The 23,290-nt window shown below is 41.7% G+C and overlaps 1 protein-coding gene across 2 annotated transcripts; it reads left to right on the plus strand.

The window, feature by feature from the left end:
• Nucleotides 1–5,380: 5,380 nt before the first annotated feature.
• Nucleotides 5,381–18,622, plus strand: LOC110206237 (antizyme inhibitor 2-like). 2 transcript variants are annotated; one of them, XM_020983463.2, is made up of 11 exons: nt 5,381–5,476; nt 5,736–5,818; nt 6,424–6,583; nt 9,162–9,335; nt 10,056–10,228; nt 11,263–11,397; nt 11,834–11,999; nt 13,536–13,683; nt 15,708–15,805; nt 17,287–17,504; nt 18,014–18,622. In XM_020983463.2, the coding sequence occupies exons 2-11, from the start codon at nt 5,805–5,807 to the stop codon at nt 18,036–18,038; spliced, it is 1,311 nt and encodes a 436-aa protein (XP_020839122.1). In that variant the 5' UTR covers nt 5,381–5,476; nt 5,736–5,804; the 3' UTR covers nt 18,039–18,622. The 2 variants fall into 2 exon arrangements, with proteins under 2 accessions (XP_020839122.1, XP_020839123.1); XM_020983464.2 differs by having other exon boundaries at nt 5,467–5,550.
• The last annotated feature ends 4,668 nt before the right edge of the window (nt 18,623–23,290 follow it).

Here is a 23,290-nt window from a genome sequence, read left to right on the forward strand (position 1 = left end):
CCCCCCCATTTGAATGTAAGTAATTTATCTCTGTTTAGTTCCTTATGATTGTTTATTCATGTTTACTTTTTTAGGTTTCTCTTAACTCCTCTGTTTGAACTTCAATCCCCCCCCATCTCTAATCTTTTCATTAGGAGTACTTGGAAGTCCTCTATTTCACTAAACATCCATTTTCCCCCTGTAGTATTATATTCAATTTTCTCAGTAAGTTATTCTTGGCTGCAAGCTTATCTAGAATATCATATTCCAAGCTCTCTGTCTTTTTATGGTGAAGTTTGCTAAATCATAAGTGATCCTGACTGTGATTCCTTAGTGTTTGAACTTTTTATTTCTGGCCGCTTACAGTATTATTATCATAATCATCATCATTATTATTATTTACATAGGAGCTCTGGATTTTGGCTATCATATTCCTGAGAGCTGCATTTCCAGATTTCTTTCAAGAGGTAACTGGGAGATTCTATTTCCACTTTGCCCTCCAGTTCTAAAACAACTGGGCAGTTTTCTTTTAAGATTTCTGGAAATAGGATGTCTAGACTCCTCTTTTGGTCATGGCTTTCAGGTAGTCCAATGATTCTTAATTTTTTCTCCTCAGTGTGTTTTCCAAGTGAGTTATTTTTTACTGTGAGATACCTTGCATTTTCTTCTATTTTTCCGTCTTTTGGTTTTGTTGTAGAATTTCTTGGTGTCTCATGGAGTGATTGGCTTACATTGGATCCATTTTAATTTTGAGGGATTTTGTTGCTTGGGCAAAGTTTTGTACTTCTTGTGCCAAGATGTTCATTCCCTTTCAAATTCTTTCCTTCATAGCACTCAATTCTCTTCCTTTTTGCACTCTAGAACCTTGATTTAATTAAAAAAACATTTCAACTCTCTCTTTAATTCTTGTTTCATCTCTCCCAGGAATTTTAGTTGAATTTGGGCCTCGGCCGTGTTTTTTTCTTTGAAGCTTTGTTTATAGATGTTTTGTTTGGAGTCATTCTCTTTTTTGGATTCCTGTCTTGTGGCCCTGTTACCACAATAATTTTATATGGTAGAATTCTTTTATTGTTTGCTCATTCTTATGACTACTTTCTGACTTCAGACTTGATGTTAGGGGTGACTCTGTACACTTCTGGTGGGAAGGGATGCTGCTTTCTTGGGGTTTGAGCACTGTGTTATTCTGGGATCTCAGGGACAGTTTAGGCTATTGAGAGGGACAAAAGACTCCCTTTTGGTCTAGAATTTTGGGTCTTTTGGTGTAGAATTCCTACCCTAGTTATTTCTCTGCAGGCTTCAGACAGGGCTAGAAGCTGGAAGGAAGGAGGGAAGGAGGGTGATTTTTTCCCCAGAGAAACTTGTTATAAATATTTCCCCAGTTAACTACTCCTCTTCTCATTTTAACTGCATTGATTTTTTTAAGCAAAACTTTTAAAATTTCACATAATCAAAATTGTACATTTTACCTTCTGTGATCCTCTGTATCCCTTGTTTAGTCATGAATTCTTCCTCATCCATAGATGTGAAAGGTAATTTCTTCTTTGATCCTCCAATTCACTTGGTGTCATCCTCAATGTCTAAATGATGTAAGCACTTGCACTTTATCTTTGTATAGTTATTAAATATGTTGATCTATAGCTAGTTTCTTTCCAACTACTTTCGAGTCTTACCATCAATTTCTGTGAGTTCTTATGCCAATTTCTGGGATCTTTGGATTTATCAAACACTAGGATACTGTTCTCATTTGCTTTTTTCATCCCTTTTTCATGATAATGTCCTAAGCTTTCAAGGACCTCTCATTTACATATGTATGTATATGTATATGTATATGTATATGTATATGTATATGTATATGTATATGTATATGTATATGTATATGTATATGTATATGTATATGTATATGTATATGTATATGTATATGTATATGTATATGTATATGTATATGTATATGTATGTATTAATGTAAATGTTGTCTCCCTCCAAAGAATGAAAATTTCTTCACGGCAGGAAGTTTCATTTTGGTTTTTATATCACCATCATTTACCTTGCACAGTGCCTAGTTGTATAATAGCTATTTAATAAAAGCTTGTTGAATGATTTTTAGTAGATTTAAATAGCAGTGGGTAAAATGGATGGAAGAGTTGGGATCCTGCAGGTTATACAATCAGTTAAGAAGCTAGTGAAATAGTGCTTATACTCAGATAGAAATCTGGGCAAAAGTCTTTTAAAAAATTGTTAATGAAGAATGAAGAAATGAAGAAATGAAGAAAAGGGAAACTGATATGTGTAGACTCAGAGAACAGATTTACTGTAATTACTCTTCAAAAAAAAGTTAATGTAAAACTCATTACTAAAATGAATCTAGGAAAGGAAGTAGTCAAGCCATTAGATACATGTGACATTGTGGATGTTAATTTCCATGGACACTTTAGACTTTTAGTTGAAGCTTAATATGGTTCAATGTCCAGATATACTATAGAACAATTTTTTGTTAATGAGCTATATGATGACATTAGTGCTTATTTATCTTTGGGGAATTTTTCATGGCTTTTGATGACCTTTAGTTTTATGAGGGGTTTGATTTAAATGGTTTCAAAAGTTCTGTCTAACTCTAAGACACATGGTTGAGGCTATGTGAAACTGAGAAATGTCTTTGTCTCAAGGTGACCATGAATTTGCCTTGTGACAAGGCTCCCTGTGAATGGCTTTGTCGCTATATAGGCTTTCCCCTATCCTGAGATCTCATCTTAGGGCTCTCTCTTATGGACCATGCTCAGCTCACTGGATCAACCTTTCAAGGTTACCACTGTATTGTTAGTTTGTGGGAGGTGGCTTTGACCCCCAACAGCTGGAATCAACCAATTCATCCCCAACCTAATCACTCATCCTCAGGGAAATAAGAATGAGTTGACAAATACCTAGAAAAAGGGAATGTGGAGATGTTCAATTGGCATGTCCACATCCTTCTTAGGAAGATACAGTCAGCATCCCAAACAAAAGTTTACCTCCTAGTAGGAATACCGCAGGGTTTTTTTTTTTGTACTTTGCTTTAATGTACTTCAAAGATACTGGGGGTTTTTTTGGTTTGTTTGTTTTTTTACACATTAAAGGTTTGTAGCAACCCTATATTGAGCAAATGTATGGAGTAATTTTTCCAACAGCATGTGTTCACATCATGTCTCTGTGTCACATTTTGGTAATTCTTGTAATATTTCAAACTTTTTCATTATTATTATATCTGTTATGGTGGTCAATGATCTTTGATGTTACTATTGTAGTTGTTTTGGGGCACCATGAACCATACCCATATAAGACAATATATAAGAACTTAATTGATAAATGTTGTGTGTGTTTTGACTGCTCCACCATCTAGACAGTTACCCCCCTCTCTCTCTCTCTCTCTCTCTCTCTCTCTCTCTCTCTCTCTCTCTCTCTCTCTCTTCTCTTCTCTTCCTTGGGCCTCCCTATTCCCTGAGAGACAACAATATTGAAATTAGGCCAATTAATAACCCTACAATGGCATCTAAATGTTCAAGTGAATCAGCAACTACCACCCTGATCCATCACCAGCCATCAACATCGAGGCAAGACCCTCCACCTGCAAAAAGATTATGATTCACTGAAGGCTCAGATGATGGATAGCATTTTTTTTTTTTAGCAACAAAGCATTTTTAATTAAGGTACATAAGCTAGTGCTGCCATTTCCTTGGCCAGAGTACAGACATAAAAGAAAAACCTAGTACGGGTTGGCAGAACATGAGAAAGACTAGACAGTCATGCCTTGAGCATTCCTATAGGATAAAGTCTTAAATTTCTCAATTTCATGTTGTAAGGGAATCCTGACAACTAAGCCAATTATAAGGTCTGGAATTTCCCTGGCCGGGGAATCCTGCATCTCCCCCGTAACCATGGGGTGTTTTCATAACACAGAAAGAGGCCAAGGAACTCCAGATAGATTATAGGAGTTTAATCAATCATTATAATTATTCACAAACAGAGGCTATCTAGAGTGGCTGTCAGACAGTTCAGTGGATCCCCACTAAAGACTCCAAGAAAGCCCAGTGGGAATTATAGAAATCAGATAAAGGAAGGAGGAGTTATGGGGTGTTTCACTGCTGATTGGTGGATATTTGGGGTTTTCCTGCTTTGTTAATATTTTGGTTAATATTTTAGTTTATACTTAGGATTGAACCTGATTCCCAGACATCCAGGTGATTACCCAATGTTACCAAACACAGGATTGTATACTGTACTTTTGCTATGGCTTTTACCGGCTTTTACTCATTATCTGAGTTAGGACTCAGTGTCTAAATTATGACTCAGTATCTAACTTATGATTTTTAACAGGTCACCATGTCTGGGCTTCTACCTTTCACAGAGTTTAAGTTAATGGCTTTTCACTTCTTACTATATATTATAGCTTTTTCCCAGTCTGGATCCTACAATATCTTTCCCTGAGCACAGCATGCAAAGAATTTAAATGAAAAGTCCAGATTGGTGAATTTGTACCACACAATACAAAATTGATTTCAATAGACATAGCAAAAAAAAAACTAAATAAATTGGTATGAGATGGTGCAAATTCATCCTACCCTTTCATTCTTCTACAAATTTCTTGGAGGCAGGAGCTATCTGGTTTTGTATTTGAATCTGTAATTCCAAAGACAATGGCACATAGTAGGTACTTTAATTAAAGTTTGCTCTACTTGCAAAGGTATTACCTAATTAGAGATTCTGAACACATGGGCAAAAAAAAAAGTGAGAAAGAAGGCTGATGCTCTCCAAGCCCCAACTGTGGGAAGGCTCCTTAAATCAGACAGCTATTGGAAAAATTATTTCATCCAGCAGAAGAGGCACAGAGAAGGAAAGGATGGGCACTCTGCTGATGGAGACTTTAAGGCGAAAGGGTCTCCTATAGATGGAAAAATGGAAAACACAGACAGACATAATAATCTCTCTGTCTCAGTCTCTCTCTGTGTCTCTGTCTCTGTCTGTGTCTCTCCCTGCATTTGTATGTAGACACACTTATGTGTGTATATATGAATAGACACATATATGTATATGTAAAAAGAGCACTGGATTTGGAGGCAAAGGACCTGCATTTGAAATCTGGCTTCACATCTTATTACATGTGTGACTGTGGGCAAGTTAATTACCTTTTCTGGGCCTCAGTTTCCCCAGCTGTAAAATGGGGAAATTGTACTAAATGATACCAAATGTTATTTCCAGCTCTAAATTCATGATCTCTAGCTCTGAAGTCACACTACATAGGTTAAACATTGAAAGTGGTTCACCTCCCACCTGTTGGCAAAAACCACTTCCTATTTCATTGGTCAAGTTCCAGTCACCAATTTGTTGTGTGCCCTTGGACAAGTTTCTTAATTTCTCTGAAGCTCAGATTCTGTGAAGTGCTAGCTGAGAAGATCTCTGAGTTCCTTCCTGAAGTCTGCCTTGTCATTGCCTATCCTTCTTCTGTGACTGATTTGTGTTCAGAAAAGTGAGTGAAGGTGTCACCACTCTGGAACAAAATAGACCTTTCCATGGTGACTTTCTTTTGGGGAATCTGGGACGGTGAGTGATTGTTGTAGGGAGAAAGGGAAGGTGTTTAGAGTAAAGGGCAAGAGGGTAAGATATGTATTGTGATAGACAAAAAGTGGGTGGGGCAAATTCCTTATATAGTCTCCTCTCATCACTCATTCACTGCCTGGAAGCACTAGCCTTGCCTTGCCTGGATTCTATCATTTCCTTCCCAAAAGGTTTGCTTCCACCAGACGCAACAGTTTCTCCACTTCCTAGTCCACAGAGATCAGTGCTGCCACAGAAGAATGTTGTCTAAGAGGTGAGGGCCGCATTGGGTAACAATGCTTGTATGGGTACGGGGAGATTGATGGGGTAACCCTAGTGCTCTTAGAAGACGAAGACATAAGGGTTCTCAAGGGCTAATGGCAAGGAATTCAAAGTCTTTTGGCTGGAGGAGAGTATACTAAAATCCTTAGGGGCTGAGGGATAGTGATGCCTGAGGCTGAAAGGGATCCCCAGGCTCTCTAGAATTGAAGGGAGCCTTTTGATCCCCAGGGCCAAAGGGAAGCAGCAGGTGACTGAGAAGCTGGGATTGTGGGAACTTTCCATTTTACTTTCATGTATATGAAATGGCTTTTGAATGTAAAAGGGCTATCCCATTGTCAGGGATAGCTCCATAGAGCAAAGCTAAGAAAGAGCCCAAATGTTCAGCTCTCTGTGTCTTGGCTCCTCGTTGGCAAAATGAAAGATCAGATTAGATCATCTCTAAAGTTTTTCCCATCTCCAAATCTTGTAATCCAGTGGAGAACATTATTTCCAGAGAGGGAGGGAGGTGAAGTTGAGTGCCAGATTATGGAGGGAGGGATTGAGATGGGGTGTTAGGTTGAGCCAGAGGGCAGACATTTTATGGCCATCTCTTTCCAGAACCTCTGTTCAAATCCTCTCTGAGGAACCAGAATCCTGCATTCAGACTCCTAAGAAGGTTGGAAGCCCCGGAGAACTAGAAGAGCAGGTGATCTGCCTAGAGCCAGGAGCCTCTGCTTGGAAGCTTGTCCACAAAAAAATCCAGCAACTATCAGACTCGGTAAGAGAAGCTGACACACTGGTTCTGAGGCTGTTGGTAAGTCAGGAAAGGAGAGACTTATTTCTGGAAGGACTCAACCTGTTGGCCATTTGACAACAGGAAATAAAGATGAGAGCCAGAGTGCCTGGGCTCATTCCAGCTCTCCCAATAACTCTGTGTAACCTGGGATGATTAACCTCCACTGTGAGGCTCAGTTTCCAAAGTGAGCAAGTGAAGAGGTTGATGAAATGCTGTGGATCCTTCCTGCTGACATTCTATGTTCTAAGATCCTTCTTAGTCCTAATTGTCTTAAGTTTTAACATCTCTCTCATCTCTAATGTTCTATGTTGTAAGGTACCTTCCAGCTTTGACAGTCTATGCTCCGTGGGCTTTTTTTTTTATTAAGACCCTTTATATTCTACTTTCTAGTACCTCTCCAAGATGACATTCTGTGTTTTCTGTTCCAAAATTCCTTGGGTTCTCAAATTCTATCTTTTTTTGCATGTTAGAGATACAGTTTTATCTGTGAATGATCAAAATTGAGGTTTTGAGATGTCAAATGACTTGCCTAGAGGCACACGATGAGCTGATGCCTGGACCAGGACTTGAATCAAATTCCATCTTCTAAGGGCCCTTTCAGCTTTAACATTGTCTTTCCCAACTCCAACATGCTTTTTTAATATGCCTTCCAGCTAAGAAATTCTATTATCTTTTTAAAAATTCTGTTTTATTTTATTTTCAAACAAAAATCCAGCTTCTCTCCCTCCCATTTCCCCTATCCTCCACATTGAGAAAGCAAGAAAAACAAAATGCCCGTTACAAATATGTGTATTCAATAAAAACAAATCCCCACATTTGACCATGTCCCTCCTTCCCCAGCAGTTTCCCCACTTCCTAGTCCAAAGGGATCAGTGCTGCCACAGAAGCCAAGAGGTGAGGGCAGCGTTGGAGAATGCTGCTTGTGGGTATTGGGAGACCTGAGTTCCCAGAGTTTGATGGGGCAACCCTAGTCCTCTTAGAAGATGAAATCACAAAGGCTCTCAAGAGCTGATTAGAGAATTCAAAGTCCTCAGTGGCTGAGGAGAGCACACTAAAATTCCCAGGGGCTGATGGATAAAGATCCCTGAACTCCCAGGGTTAAAGGAGGTCCCCAAGCTCTCCAGGATTGAAGGGAGACTTTTGACTTTCTAGGGCCAAGGGACATATGTGGGGAGAACAATATAGATTCTCAGGGTACTCCCCAACTAAAATAGACTTTTAAAATATAAACCCAAGACAACAATAATAATAACAGCATCTATATAACACTTTAATATTTGCAAAGAAATTTACTAATATCGTATCATTTGATCTTCACAACAACCCTATTAGACAGTTGCTATCATTAACGTTCTTTTACAACATGAGAAAATTGAGGCAGACAGAGACTCACCCATAGTTACACAGCTAGCAAGTGTCTGAGACTGGATTTGAACGTGAGTCATCCTTATCTAGGTCCAGAGCTCTGTTCTCTGCACCAACTAACTGGAAGAAAGGGCAAGTAATAGCAGATGAATATAAAGGCATGACTTGGTCCTGTAAGAATGTGTCTGGAATTCTGATAAAATTCAGAAGGAGCTTAGACTGGTGAGGCAAGAATGAACAAATTATTTTGGGATGTTTCCAAAGTTATATTGGAGAAAAAAGAGGGATTGAAGGATTGAGGGATTGAGAGGATAACTGTTCCAGATGGATGGAATGATGGTAATGTATGAAGGTTTGAACTTACAGATAATACATTCATTGCACTTCTCTGTTCTCTGTGGGAAAGAATGATCTTGGGCTTGCCATACTAACTTCATTTCCTTTTTGCACAGGTAGTAATCAGGGAAATTTTGAAGATAGAGCTTACCTAGATTTTGGTGAAGCTTTTGATAAAAATCCCATGGTTTTTTTGTGGAAAAAAATGGGAGATGCAGCATATATGATAGTGCAATTAGATGAATTAAAAAATGGTTGAATGCCTGGACCCAAAGAATAGTCACTAACAAGGTCAAAGAGGTGTTTATTTGGCAGGTCTTCAGCTCAGTGCTCTAGAGATATGGACTTGGCCCTGTGCTGTTTAACAGTGTTTAACAACGATTGGATAAAGGCATTGATGGTAGGCATAACAAATTTACAGGTGGCAGAAAGTGAAAACCACTGGAAGACAAATTCAGGATTCAAAAAGATATTTATAGACTAAACTGTTGGGATGAATCAAATAGGATAAAATGTAATGGAAATAAATCTAAAGTCTTCCACTTTGGTAGTATAAGTGATTCTCTCTCTATTCAGTTTACAAAATGAGAAAATTGAGGCTGTGAGAAATTCAGTGACTTAATGAAGGTCATGTAGCTACAAAGTGTCAGAACCTCAATTTGAACAGAGACCTCCTAATTCCCAGGCCAGGTCTCTGTCAACCACATCGTGTTTGATTGCCAATGGCTTCTTCTTCACAACTCCAAGGGACAGCTTGAATTAATTGAGATTTGGAGTAAGCAGAATGCAGATTTCCAGGGTCAGGAAAGTTCTTCCTTCTCCCATCAGAGATGACTCTACCCTGCCCTTTCTTCCACAGGATGAGAGAGATGCCTTCATGGTGGCTGACCTGGGAGTTCTGGCTGAGCAGCACCGGCTATTCCTGAAGGCCATGCCCCGTGTGGCCCCTTTCTTTGCTGTGAAGTGCAATAATAGCCCCAGTGTGTTGAAGGTGCTGTCCAACCTGGGCACTGGCTTTGACTGTGCAAGTCGGGTGAGCTCCAAGGAGGCCCCTGGGGGTGGGTGTGCATGATAAGAAGACAGGAGACTCATGAAGGCCAGAAGGAAAAGGGATTTTGAAAGACTGAGCAGCTCCGGGTTGAACAGAGAGGTTGGGGGCAAAGGAGAACTATAAAAGAAGTCAGGCTGTGGGTCCATGGGGTTGGAAGGAAATCAGAACATGGGCAACATGCTTACAGAAAAAGGAGGGCCACATCTTTCCTTTCCTCTTCCCATTGGTAACACCTCCAACAGAGTCTGTCTAGAGCAATAGGAGAGATTAAAAGTATGAAGGGGAGGCTACCAGTGGAGGGAGCATATATTTGTACATATGTTTGGACAAGGAGATACTGGGAACATTTTGGACACTTCTCCTTTCTTCCTCTTCCCCAGCTCCCCAGGAGCCCCTAAGAACTCCTTGGGAGCTCGCATCCAGGGAGTATTAAATCCATCTATCTCCCTCCAGTAAATTTCAAAATTACTTCTAAGGGACTAGTGTTTTCTAAATGGAGTGGGAAGGAATGGGAGATAGAGTAGAATCTAAATGTCCAGAAGCTCATGGCTGTACCCAATTCTTTTTCCCTGGGTTTTCCAGGGCCCTTGGGAGCTTGGGCTAGGGGTGGAAATGCTCCACTGAGTTATAATGAGCTCCCAGGATGAGGATGTGAGAAAGGTGTAGCCTCTAGAGGGATAATCTCTTCTGTACTGCCATTAGGGGGAGCTGGAACAGATTCTGAGCATGGGAGTTGCCCCGACCCGCATCATCTATGCCAATCCTTGCAAGCAGATCTCTCACATACAATATGCTGCCAGCCATGGGGTGCAGCTGATGACTTTTGACAGTGAGGAGGAGCTTGCCAAGGTCGCCAAGTTTCATCCCACTGCCAGGTAAGGGTAGCAGAAGAAACCTGAACACCACTTTAGTGTCAGGTTCCGGGCAATGGTGTCATGGGATGGACAGAGATGGTCTTAACCCAGACTCCAGACAGACCTGAAAAGCAGGAGACATAATAAAGGGAGAAAGTTGCCTCATTACTTTCAGCTCCCTCATTTCTAACATGGGGATAATACTAGAATTTGCCTGCTGAGGGTTGTTGTGAGGATCAAATGATACAACATATGAAAAGTGCTTTGCAAACCTTAAAGCTTTATGTATCCATAATAGCTGTTATTATTGTTGTTGTTAGTAATAATAAAGGAGTGGATGAATGAATAAGATTGATAGATGGTAAGATAGATAGGTAAAAAGTATATGTGCCTAATCACTGGACATCAAGGAGATCCAGGGGCAGGTGACAGATGGAGCACAGCATCAGGGAGGACTAGACATAGGTAACAGGCAGAAATCTGCTATGGGCGACAAGGCCTACTATGAAGTCCCAATCAATAACAGGTGATACACTGTCCATGGACAGTAAGGTATAATGGAAAGTGACCAGCAAAGGTCTTAGAGCAATGAGGCAGAGGATCCAGGAAGGATGCAGATGGGGAAGATAAAACAATGACCTAGACACTGGGGTCTGAGGTAGGAGTTCAGTACCAGGGGAAGTAGCCTGTAGTTCCTAGAAGTTGGGCATAAGATCTAGGAGGAATCAGCGGCTAGGCTGACTCACCAGTGTCTGGGAAATGAAGAAAAGTGAAGATGGAGTGGTGAGGAATAGAGGTGTCTAGGAGAGACTCCAGGGGCCACAGGCCTCCCTTGGTCAGTGGCTTCCCATTCTGTAGAAGTAGTGTGAGGCATTAGAAAGAGCACTAACCCTGGACTCAGACCTGAGTTCAAATTCTGTCTCTAACGTTAGTTATACAGCTTTGGGTAAGTTGCCTCGCCCCTAAGGGCCACCGGCAAGAGGGGATGATGATATTTGCACTACTTGCCTTAGTAAACCGTATTAAGGCACAAGAGAAATGTTATTCCTTGGCAGGTTGGTCCTCAGACTTTGGACCCAGGATAGCAAGAGCCTGTTTCCCTTGAGTGCCAAGTTTGGGGCTTCCCTGGACTACTGTGGCCATCTGCTGAACACTGCCAAGGACTTGGGAGTGACTGTAGTTGGAATCTGGTGAGTCTGCTTTGAGGTACTCCTCCTTCTCCCTGCGTGCTGAAAAGGGAAGAGGCCTAGACTAGGAGCCAGAAGGCCTGGGTTTGAGCTGGGCTGTGCTATTGACTTACTGGGTCAATGACCTTGACCTGACCTTGGGCAAATCTCTGCCTTTCTCTGGGCCTCAGTCTGTACTCTGTCAACTAAACACAATAATCTGCCTTGTCCTCCTCACAGAGAATTGTGAGAATTTGCAAACTATAAAGGATTTTGCAAACAGAAAAATATTTCTAAAGCATCAGTATATGTCTCTGTGTATGTCTGTATATGCATTTATTTGTGTCTGTGTGGGAACCTTTCTATGCTTATGGGTGAACAAGCACGTTTGCACCCATGTGTCTTCACGTGTGTGCCTGTGCATTTCCTCCATGCTAACAGCATGCTTGGCTCCACTCAGTTTCCACGTGGGTTCTGGCTGCCAGACCCCACAGAGCTTCGGCCAGGCCATTGCAGATGCCCGACACGTGTTTGACCTGGGCCTCCAGATTGGACACCCAATGAGCCTCCTAGATATTGGAGGGGGCTTCCCAGGCAAGAAGAACTTTGAGCCTGTGTTTGAAGAGGTGAGTAGCCAACATCCAAGGCTGGAGGGAGAAGCCAGGCAAAACAGCTGAGAGCAGGAGAGTGGGCTCAGCCGATGGGGGTGGGAGAGGCACATTCCCAGATGCAATCTTAGCACTTAACTAAAAAAAAAAAGCTTTATGGATGATCTTTCAAAAAATCTCTATCTTTTAAAAAATCTATCTCTATTTTTTCAATGATATATGCCCTAGGTACCTAGAGGCCTTACTTAAAATATTGGTCATTGTTTAAGAACACATGCTTCATTCTGCACCTATCTTTCTCCCTCTCCTCTGCTTTTTTCCAAGAGGCAGGAGTATTTTTTGCCAGTCGTTTGAAATCCCTTGTGATCACTGCAACTGAGGGAGTTCTGAGGGCTGTTTGCCTTTACCTTATAGTCTTCACTTTCTGCCCTTTTCAACAATCAAAATTCTTGAATACCAGAGGTATTGATAATGGGCCTCTCTGAGTATAGCCAGGCTAGTCCTTGTGCAACAAATGTATAGTTCACCCTTGGTTCCATACGTGAAAGCCTCCCAGTCAGTTAGGACCTGACAGCAGTTGGCTTTACTCTCAGGGCCTTTCAGAACTCAAGGTTGTCTTCACAATTTATGGCTTTGGAGAAGGCATTATGGTCTATAATGAATGGAGTATAGCATTATCTCCCAAATGGAATAGCTCTGAAGAGTTGCTCACAAAAATGTCAACTCATTAAACACTCTCTCTACCACCTGCACAATGACTCCGGGTACTATGTGCTCAGTCCTGAGCTTAGCTGGTGCTTGAGATGGGAGTGAGAAAAAAAAATTGAGACCTTGTCCTTGACCTCAGGGAGTTCAGAGTCTGGAGAAAGAAGAGGAAGAATAGACCCAGACCTTAACCTGGGGGAGATATCCGAGATGAAGATCCTATCTCTGCTATTGAGAAACTTATACTGTGCTGGAAGAACAGAGAAAGAAAGAATAGACTCAATCCCTGACCTCAGAGAAGTAGCAGACCCAGGCCCTGCCCTTGAGAAGTTCATATACTTAGTAGGATAACCAGCCTCCCATACACAGAGAAGATCCAAAGGTTGGACTGTGTCACTCTGACCTCAGGAAACTTTCCTGGAAGAAGTTCCGTGTAAGTTGGGCCTTGAAGACAGAGAGGATGAGGAAAAACCTTCCCTGTATTTAGGGGAGAAAGATAGGGGAAGGACACAGCATGAGCAAAATCTTGGAGGCAGGTAAAAGCTTGGTGTGTACTCATGTGTTGGTGGAGTGCCTGATGGTAAACTGAAGAATGCTAGCCCCTACGGTTGATCTGCATGGAACAGTTCTAATATCTAAGGAGAAAGGTGACAAATCCTGAGAGATGTGAGATATCTGAGTGGCATATCACAGTGCAGATCCCCCAGTAACATCCACGCGAGACAAGGGAATACTACGCAGGAGACAGAAACAGTCACTGGGGTCATTGCATAAGTGGGGCCATGATCGTTGGCTTGGCTGGAAAGGAGTGGTGGTCTGTATTGATGGAGACCATTCTCTTTGCTGCAGATGGCAGCTGTGATCAACAGAGCTTTGGACCAGTATTTCCCAGAAGGCAGTGGAGTGGAGATCATAGCTGAACCTGGTCGCTTCTATGGCGCTAAAGTGTGCACTGTTGCCCTCAATGTCATTGGCAAAAAGGAAGTGGTGGAACAAGGTATGCCAGGCTATTGTGCAGATCATGTTGGGCTGGGATAACTTCCTCAACCAGCTTGTGGTCTTTGGACTTGGTCCTTAGAGTGGCCAAGGGACAAACTGACTCCACAGTCATAGCACCATGCAACTAATCTCAGATGTATCTAGTCCAACCTTTCTCTGAAAACACCTCCTTTTCCTTCTCACATTCCTATTTCGTCTAGTGCCACCATTCACATAATAGCTCAGGATCACTGCCTTAGGCTTATGCTTGACTTTTCCCTTATCCTCTCCCTCCTCTCATATCCGGTTAGTTATTAAATTCTGCCAAATTCACCTCCGAATACTCCTTTTATTTCTCGTGACTGCCATGTTGACATTGGCTCTTGCTATCATTGGCCCAACTACGTCAGTAGCCATCTAAAAATTCTGCCCCCCTTCACTCTTTTCTAGTTGAGCACATCGGCTCACAGGTAGAGCTGGAATGAATCTTCATTTTACAGATGAGGAAGGTGAAATCCAGGGAGGCTTTGTTCAAGGTTACACAGCTGGAGGGTTGCTTGGAGCCTCCTTCTTCTGACTCCGGAACAATGCTCCTCCCACTCTACCATACTGCTGCCCCCTCTAATTGGTCCTTTCCAGGCTGCCAGGATCCTACCTTCCACGTAAAGTTCACAATCCTCTGCTTAGTATTCAAGGCTCTCCCAAGCAGCTGCTACCTTACCTTTCCAGCTCTATTTCATATTATTCCCTTCCAAATAATCTATTCTATTGTCCCGACAAATTGTGTCTAATATGCTACAAAGACAAAAACAAAACAATCCTTGTCCTCAAGGAGCTGATATTCCACTGGGGTTGGGGGTGGGGTGGGGAAGGGACCTGGTAAATACAAGCCGACAAGTAAATACAAAATATCTAAAAAGTCACATAAAGCAATTACAAGAGGGAGAGAATGCTAACAATTTCACAGATTATGGAAGAGCTTATGTAGTAGGTGGCATCTGAGTTGTGCTTTGAAGGAAGCTAGGGATTCTGAGAGGGAGAAGTGATGAGAATAAGTGATTGCATTGTAGACATGGGAGATGATTCATGCAAAGCCGTGAAGGAAGAATTGAAACATCATCTATGAGATGAATATCCTTTGCTCAAGAACCTTCAGTGGCTCCCTATTGTCTTTAGGATAAAATACAAACTCTAATCTGTAGGATTTAACACCCTGTATAATCTTGATCCAAGCACTTCTCCAGGCTGATTATATAGCATAGAAAGGATTGTTTTAAGCAAATTTTATATTTCTCCAGTGCCTAGCACCAAGCTCTGTACCAGGAAGGCTCTCAGTGAGTACTTGTATTATGAACAATTCTCCAGCATCTGCTTGCAGAACTCCAGTGCTGGAGAACTCACAGCCTAGCAGGAGAATGGAAAAGCCTAAAAGGGAAGAGAGCCTTGGGACAATCATGATAAGCCTCACTGCTGAGGTCAGGTTGTGATGCATTGGGATGTCTCAAGGAATCTCAAAGACTCAGGCCAACTCTGAGTCAGTTAGAGAGATTCATTGTGTTTTTAAGGTTTCACCCTCTGGTGAGGGGCTAAGTTCCTTAGAGGAATTAGCCATTTCAGTGAGGCAAGACAGACAATTTTATGGAGTACATGATGCTGATTACATAATCAAAATTTACATGGAATATGGGAATGTGATTAATATTAAAAAAACAGGAGGGGTTTATTAAGAGATTAGGTAATAGGGTTAGGAATTCCTTTTATGGTTCCATGGTCAAACATCCTGGTCGTGCTGCTTTCTGATTGGCTAGCTATTGTGATCTTGTCTGGCCAAGACGGATAGTTAGGTATTGTGTCTTGGGTTAAATGGATGACGTGATTGTGGTTGAGTACAAGAACACGCCTGTTCAAATATGTGAATCGGATCTGGGGGCAATGGCTGGCTAGTGGCAGTGGCTATATTGAGTCTGAGGACAGCTTTATTAGGATTCCATCATCACTAGTCCCAAATACCCTTCTGACTAAGCTGTTTTCTTTCTCCTGAAGGTGGCCGAAGACTGATGTACTATGTCAATGATGGTATTTACACCTCTTTTGGACTTATGCTGAGAGAGAAAGAAACAAGGATACCTCACGTGGTGAAGGCAAGATGGGGAACTGATTTTGACAGCTCTGGAGGTAGGGCAGGGGAAAGCTATATGGAAACTCCTAGAATAGAACAAGTCAGCTGGACAGGGCTATATTTCCTAAGGAATTCAGTCATTGAAGAGCAAGTTCCCTAAGATTTTCAGGTCAGTGTGGGCCCTCAGATGTAATCTTGATCATCCACCCTCAGCCTCTACTCACAACTCACCACTGAATTTCTCTACTCTGAGCTTGGGGATGGGGAAGAGTGTAGTCTGATGGCTTCCAAGGTGACCAGAATATAGCTGGTGCCTCTATATCCTTGCTGCCAACCTAGCTTAGACACAGCAGACTAACGTTGTTTAGGAGATACCATAGAAATGTTTGAAAAAAGGGAATTGATCAGATTCAACTGCCTATATTTTCCCCACATTTAGCAGCAATTGCCCTTTACATGAGTGATTTTCTAGTAAGTTAGCTGAGATACCAGAAGAAAAAGAAGCCTCTGCACAAAACTGACATATAAGTAGTGAGATTTAGTGAAGGACATGCTTTACAAACTGAGTCTGACAGAGCTTAAGTGGCTTGTCCACAACTCTGGGCATATACCAAATCAAGTGGTTTAACCATAGGTGTAGGATAATCTTTGAAAGTGTATCTTTTGGAAAGAGAGTTCTTAACAGTTGAGGAACATAAAGCCAAATATTTACAAATTTTACAGTTATAAAAATCCTGAACAGTGAGCATATGCTTAATAGAAATTATGAAAAGGAGTATAGCAAATATAAAGCATATATTATGGGATGCATTGTAGCATTCACAATGTACCTGGCTCTAGCACACCCAACTATGGTCTCTTTGAATTTGCATCCTTCCACTCTTGATTTGTTTGTTTGTTCATTCATTCATTCAACAAACATTAAGTAAGTATGCACTGTTATGGATCCTATGCTCATTGTATTGAGGAAGATGTAAAATTTTAGTAAGACAAAGACCCTGCCTTCATGAAGCTCAAAATCTGGTAGGGAGATAAGTTTTTTAAAAAATAACTGTACTATCAGGGCAGCTAGGTGGCGCAGTGGATAGAGCACCAGCCCTGAAGTCAGGAGGACCTGAGTTCAAATCCAGCCTCAGACCAAACACTTGACACTTACTAGCTGTCAAGTCACTTAACCCCAATTGCCTAAAAACAAAACAAAAAAATAACTGTACTATGGAATATTACCTAATACATTCATGAGGGGATGACAATTGGGGTGGGGTGGAAATTAAAGGAGAAAGTCTGGTGGGGGTGGTCTTTGAGTTGACTTCTAAAGTGAGAATCCAACAGTGAAAGTGAATAGGAATTCAGCAGGGTAAAAAGGAGAGGGAAGGCATTTTAGAAATAGAGATCAGCATGATCTAAGACAGAAAGAATAGTAGGGAATAGGAGATGGAGGTGGATTGAGCCGAGTCACTTTATTTAGCCGAACCCTCCTCCTCTACTTCTCATCTTGTGTAGAGCTTCAGTTGCAAGCCACTTCTTTACCCCTCCACTCTATGGGGTCCCACATGTGATGCCTTTGACCGTCTGGGTCCAACAGACATCTTGCTGCCTGAGCTTCATGTGGGTGACTGGCTGATCTTTGAAGACATGGGGGCCTACACTCACACCTTAAGTTCCAACTTCAATGGTTTTACACAGCCTGAGATGACTTTCACCACTCCATCTGAGCTACAGTGAGTAGAAGTGTAGGGCTGGGAATGTGGATCTGAACAGATAGTCCTCCAGCTACCCCTTTCAAGAGGCAAAGTTGGGCCTGGTCAAACTCCCTAATGCCACTGAGATATGCTGAAGATGGGAAGGGGCTGTCCCTAGAGCTCTGACCAGAAGATACCACCTTCCCCTGGGTCACCAGGCAGAGTCTTTGACCTAGTAATCTGCCTTCTCCCACACATATATACATTGCTAGGGGGTGGGGGTCAGAAGGAATTTCTGTAGAGCTAGAGTGAGAAACTACTCTGGCTTGACCCCCAGAGCTTTCATGAGACCTTTCCCTCACTTACCCTCCAATTACTCCCTACGCTTTCCCCACAAACTTTTCTTACCCCATTTCCCTGCCCCTTAGAGCCTTATGCCTTACTGGGTAACAGCAAATTAATTTAAAATCCAAATCTTGTGCAAATATCTTGAGGGTGGCTAGGTGTATATCTCTCCACTCCCATGTAATACAGATTTATTTTCACAGAGACCTTCTGAACCCCCTGCCTTAAACTCCAGGAAGAGATGTTCACCATGGAGGGTTCAGTGTGACAAGCCTGTGAAAGAAAGGGGAATGGTAAATGCTGAGAACTTTTGAGGTTTCCTAAGTCACACTAAGAGGCCTGTTTGATCATGTATCATGACATAAAAAGTAATCTCTGAGAGTTAAAAAGAAGTCTTGACTGAAATTGGGGTTGAGGTAGAGCAGAGAAGGAGGAGAGGTCAGGCTGAAGTAAATGCAATCTATTTGCAATCTGCACAGAGCACTGAATTTGGAATCAGAAAACTGTATTCCATTCCAGCACCATGATTTATTAGCTGTGTGACTCTGGACAAGTCATTTACCCTCTCTGGCTTCAAAGCCTCAACTGTAAAATCAAGATAGGATGATCTCAAAGTTAGCTTTCAGGTCTCATTTTCTAAGATATGTTCAGGCCACTAAGAAAAGTAAATATTACGTGTTTAATCTCCCCAAATTCCTGCCCTTCTCCCTCCAGAAAGGTGCCCCAAGCCCCGGTGTTTCTTTTCTCCTATGATGACAGTGCCTCACCTAGTGCCTTCTACATAATATAATAAATATATATTAGATTGTCCACTTTTGTTTGTTGGCTCAATTCATACTGTTTCCTTTATACATACAAAGTGACAGTTGTCACATAGGTTAAAATCCAATGAGGGGGTCTGGATTGTTGTTTAGTCATTTTTTGGTCATGTTCAACTCTTGATGACCCCATTTCGAGTTATCTTTGTAAAGTTACTGGAGTATTTTGTCATTTCCTTCTGCAGCTCATTTTACAGTTGAAGAAACTGAGGGAAACAGGGTTAGGTGACTTGCCCAGGGTCACAGGGACAGTGAGTGTCTGAGATCAAATTTTAACTCAGGTCTTCCTGACTCCAGGCCCAGCACACTATTCACTGCCCTCCCAGTGGCCCTCAGAGTGTAGTACCTGTAAATAGATTCAAACTGTTCCCTCTCTGTGGGGACTGAGCAGCACTCTCAATCTTTTAGCAGCTTATAATCTCCCACTCTGGCCAGTAGATGGCGTTCAGAAAGCTAGCTGTTCGACACTGCCCTCCCCCCCATCCACTCCATCTCCCAGTCCCAGTTCCTTGCCCCCTAATTTCTTTCCCCCACCACCTAGGGTGACTAGCTATTTTTTAGCTTTTCACTTTTCTACAGGAAAGCAAGTTTGCCTTTGTGAAGTGTGTGGTTTCCTGAGGTCAAGATCTAAAAGATGAATAAATAATATTCATAAGAGTGATTGTTACAATTGCTACTCCCATCCCTCAGCTTAATTTGCTCTTTTAATTTCTCTCTTCCTGGACCCAACGATTGAGATCAGCAACATATAGGTTACTATGATGTTAATTAATATACGTGAGTTTTAAGTGAGAGTAATCAGACACACTCTTCTACACCCACATGGCTATTAGTTGCTCAAGCTGAGAAAAATATTTTTCCTTCTTTCATTCCTTTCCTTTTGCCCACCCAATTATCTGTGCCAGGAAACTCTTATCACCCTCACAGTTGACAGAGTACTGAGGAGAGGAGGGACTTTGAGATAATTCCTCAGTGACAAAGAGCGGTAGAGATGCACACTTTTGCAGGGTCACCCAGTCCAATCTCTTAGCAGCTTGGAGTCCTCAGCAGACTCTGGGTAGTAACTAACTTCAGTATCTTTTTCCTGTCCCATCTATAAAATCAGCATCTTATTGTCAACACTTTCTGAGACTTACAACTTTTCTGGGATATATCTGTAAAATAGGGGAATGTAATTAGATTATACATAAGGACCCTCCTAGCCCTAAATTCTGTGAGAAGTATTGAACTTATACTGACATCTCATGAAACAGCCAGAGCTTTGAATCAAGGTAACACTAGAAGAGGGGCTGATCCTTATAGGGCTGCCATTCTGTGAACCTGGAAGTACAGGGGATCCCATTTACAAAGATGAAGAGACGTCCCGAGAAATCAAGACACTTAACCTAAGCTTGTGCCATAGAGTGACAAGCAGCAAGAAGGGAAAGTGCGACATTCATCTTTATCTCCTGGGATAAATCAGAAAGAATAAACAGGAATAAAGGGAATAACTGAAATGACTATTACTACTAATGAATTTTTCAAGAGGAGAGAAAGAAAAGTTGTGGGAAATTAAGTGATGGGCTCTATTACAATGAACCATTTGAGTCCATAGTTGTGTAGAATAGACAACAATAAAGGAGAAGGATGACCAATATTCAGAGGTTATAAACATGCTGACAACCACATTAGAATGATTATTTTTAATAGAAGAACATTCACACCCTTGCTGGAGCAAGTCAGTTTTCCCAGGTTCATGTGAGGAGAGGAAGTGTGGCTAGCTTGCAGAATGGAATCCTATGCCATAGTATGGCCCAGAGAAATCTAAAACTGAAAATTGATTTTAATTCTATTTTTGAGGCTTAGTCAAGTTATATTTAATATTCTCTTTCATGGTTGCTTTCCCATATAAACTTCACCCAGATCCCAGAGAAACTTGCCTTTGTAACTCCACTGATCACCAACTTTCCAGAGAAATTTGGTTAACCTAGAGGTCAGATCTCATCAACTTAAACTATTGTAGCAACTCCCCATCTCCTGAAGACTGTTCTCTTTGCTCGTGATTTGAATCATCTGTCTTGCTTAAGGGGGTTTCAAAAGGGCAGTTACACATGATTTAATCTCAATTCTGACTATGTCATTGATTGCCAGTCAGAAAAAGATACCTATGTTAATTGAGATTTCTCTCTGTCATCTTGCTAATTGTTCTAAAAGACCCTGGCAGTCTTCACTTAGTGCCTCTGGCTTAGCTTAGTAGTTGTTGACTGTCTCTATTAATAAATTCATACTTTATTAATAAACTGATCATGTTCAGAACTTTGTGCCTCAATTTACCTTGATTTCAATTGCATCAGGAAGCAATGAGGCAGCTGGCAGTACAGTGGATAAAATACTGGGCCTGGATTCAGGAAAAGCTAAGTTCAAATCCTACCTCAGACACTAGCTATGTGACTCTAGGCAAATCAGTTAACCACTCTTTGCCTCAGCCTCCACAGCTGTAAAGTGGGTATTATTATAGCACTCACCTCACAGGATTGTTGCGAGGACCAAATGAGATTACATTTTTCAAAAGCTCTTATCACAGTGCCTGGCACATAGTAGGAACTACATACTTATTCCCCACATTGTCTGGAAGGTTAGCCTTGGACTGAAGTCCATCAGGATTTAAATTTCACCTCTGATACGTATCAGCTTTGTAACTGACAAACACAACTGACTAGGAACTGACTGAAGCTGCCCTGGTCTCCATTTCCAGGCCAATGAATTGCCTGGGACTGACCAGACATTGTCACTTCCAGCCTCTGATCATTTTGTAGATCTCCCAAACTCTCCTCCAGAGATTCCCAAGCTCTCTTTATGGACTTTTGCTTTTTATATAAAACAACTTATCTTGTGAAACAGTGATATGCCCAGCCCCTCCCACCTGTAGCCTAGTCATTCTTTCTGCCTTAGTACCCTATAGAAACTCCATTCCCAACCTCTTCCTTGGGTACCCCACTACTTGCTATGTAGCGTCCTGAGCTGCAACCCACCTGCCCTGATTAAAGACTTCCATTTTGTTGTATTGACTGTTTCATGCTGACATAATCCTCAGCAAAACATTTAACCTCTCAGTCCCATGTTCTCCAAACACTCACCCTCCATTCAAATCTCTAAGATTAACTTATAGGATAGTTACCAGCATGCAAACTTGCATTGGTAGAGGGATAGTCCTCACTTGACAACAATGAAATTACAAGTCCATGTAAGAAGGCCAAATCACAATCTTCTTCCCAAGGAGAAAAAAGGAAGGAGGGAGAAAAGGAGAGAGACAGTGAGAGAGAGACAGAGACAGAGACAGAGAGAGAGACAGAGAGAAAGAGGGGCAGCTAGGATAGAGCACTGGATAGAGCACTGGCCCAGCATTCAGGAGGATCTGAGTTCAAATTCGGCCTCAGACACATAACACTTACTAGCTGTGTGACCCTAGGCAAGTCACTTCACCCCGTTGCCCAACACCGCCCCCCAAAAAAATTTGCAGATGGACAGAAAGAGACTGTAACTACTGTTGTTTACAGTAGTTATCAGCACCATGGTCAGCACCAGTGTTGCTGCTAAGGGCTAGAACCTGATTCAGCACTGAGGATATGAATAGCAGCTGAGCTTTGCAAGTGGCCTTAGCTGTTTGGTTTAAGTGACTCAGCTTTGTCCTCTCAGCATATAAAGACAAGGAAGTGCAGTTACTACACCAATATACTTCATTAGGTTGGCTGACTTTTTGTGTTTGAATTGTTTGTAGGACAAAAAAAATGATTTGGAAGAGTCTCTGGAATATGAGAAGGATGCTCTGGCATTCTCTGCGTTTCCTAAACAGAAATTCCCCTAATCAATTAACAGGCCTCTGGGATCTTGTGGAAGGATTTGATTCCATTCTTGGGTGTAAAGGTGCCATTATACTTGGTAAAGGCAGTGGTGGGAAGGTCTATCAGTGATTGCTTAAGCTGCCCTTCTGCTGTATTCTGAGATTCCACCTCAGAATGCTGAGTGAATTTGAAAACTGAGATGTAACAATGGGTGGGATTTGGCAATATAACAAATGGTAGACTATCTCTGCTCCTCCACATCATTTTAAATGTAATAAATCAGAGCTCAGCCATCGCATCCACTAGTTCTAATAATAATGATAAGAGTAATAATAATAACAATAGAATCAGCAAGGTGGCACAGTGAATAGAGCACTGGGCTAGAAGTCAGGATACACCTGAGTTCAGATCCACCCTCAGTCACTTGCTGTGAGACACTGCTTAAGTCACTCAACCTCTGTCAGCCTCATTATCCTCAACTGTAAAATAGGAATCATAATCATCATAGACAACAGCACTTGACATAATGCCTGGCATATAGCAGGGGCTTAATAAATGCTTGTTCCCTTCCCTCACATATAAAAGCAATTATAGAGCACCTCAGATTTGCAAAGCACATTACAAATATCTTATTTGATCCTTACAACAACTCCTGGAAGGTAGATGCTATTATGATCCCCATTTCATAGCAGAGAAAATTAAGGCAGATGGGTTAAGGAACTTGCCCAGTGCCATACACCTATTAAGTGCCTGGAACTGGATCTGAATTCAGTTCTTTCTGAATCTAGGTCCAGTGCTCTATTCACTATGTCACTTAGCTAATGATGAACTAATCAGAAGC

The sequence above is a fragment of the Phascolarctos cinereus genome, unplaced genomic scaffold (assembly GCF_003287225.1).
Source record: "Phascolarctos cinereus isolate Bilbo 61053 unplaced genomic scaffold, phaCin_HiC Scaffold_726;HRSCAF=1367, whole genome shotgun sequence".
In the NCBI taxonomy this organism is placed as follows: domain Eukaryota; kingdom Metazoa; phylum Chordata; class Mammalia; order Diprotodontia; family Phascolarctidae; genus Phascolarctos; species Phascolarctos cinereus.

What these genes read in the sequence shown, in the direction of transcription:
- LOC110206237 (XM_020983463.2), top strand. An exon ending in GTGACTGTAGTTGGAATCTG is followed by an intron (nt 11,398 to 11,833) that starts GTGAGTCTGCTT and finishes GGCTCCACTCAG; the next exon opens with TTTCCACGTGGGTTCTGGCT. An exon ending in TTGAGCCTGTGTTTGAAGAG is followed by an intron (nt 12,000 to 13,535) that starts GTGAGTAGCCAA and finishes TCTTTGCTGCAG; the next exon opens with ATGGCAGCTGTGATCAACAG.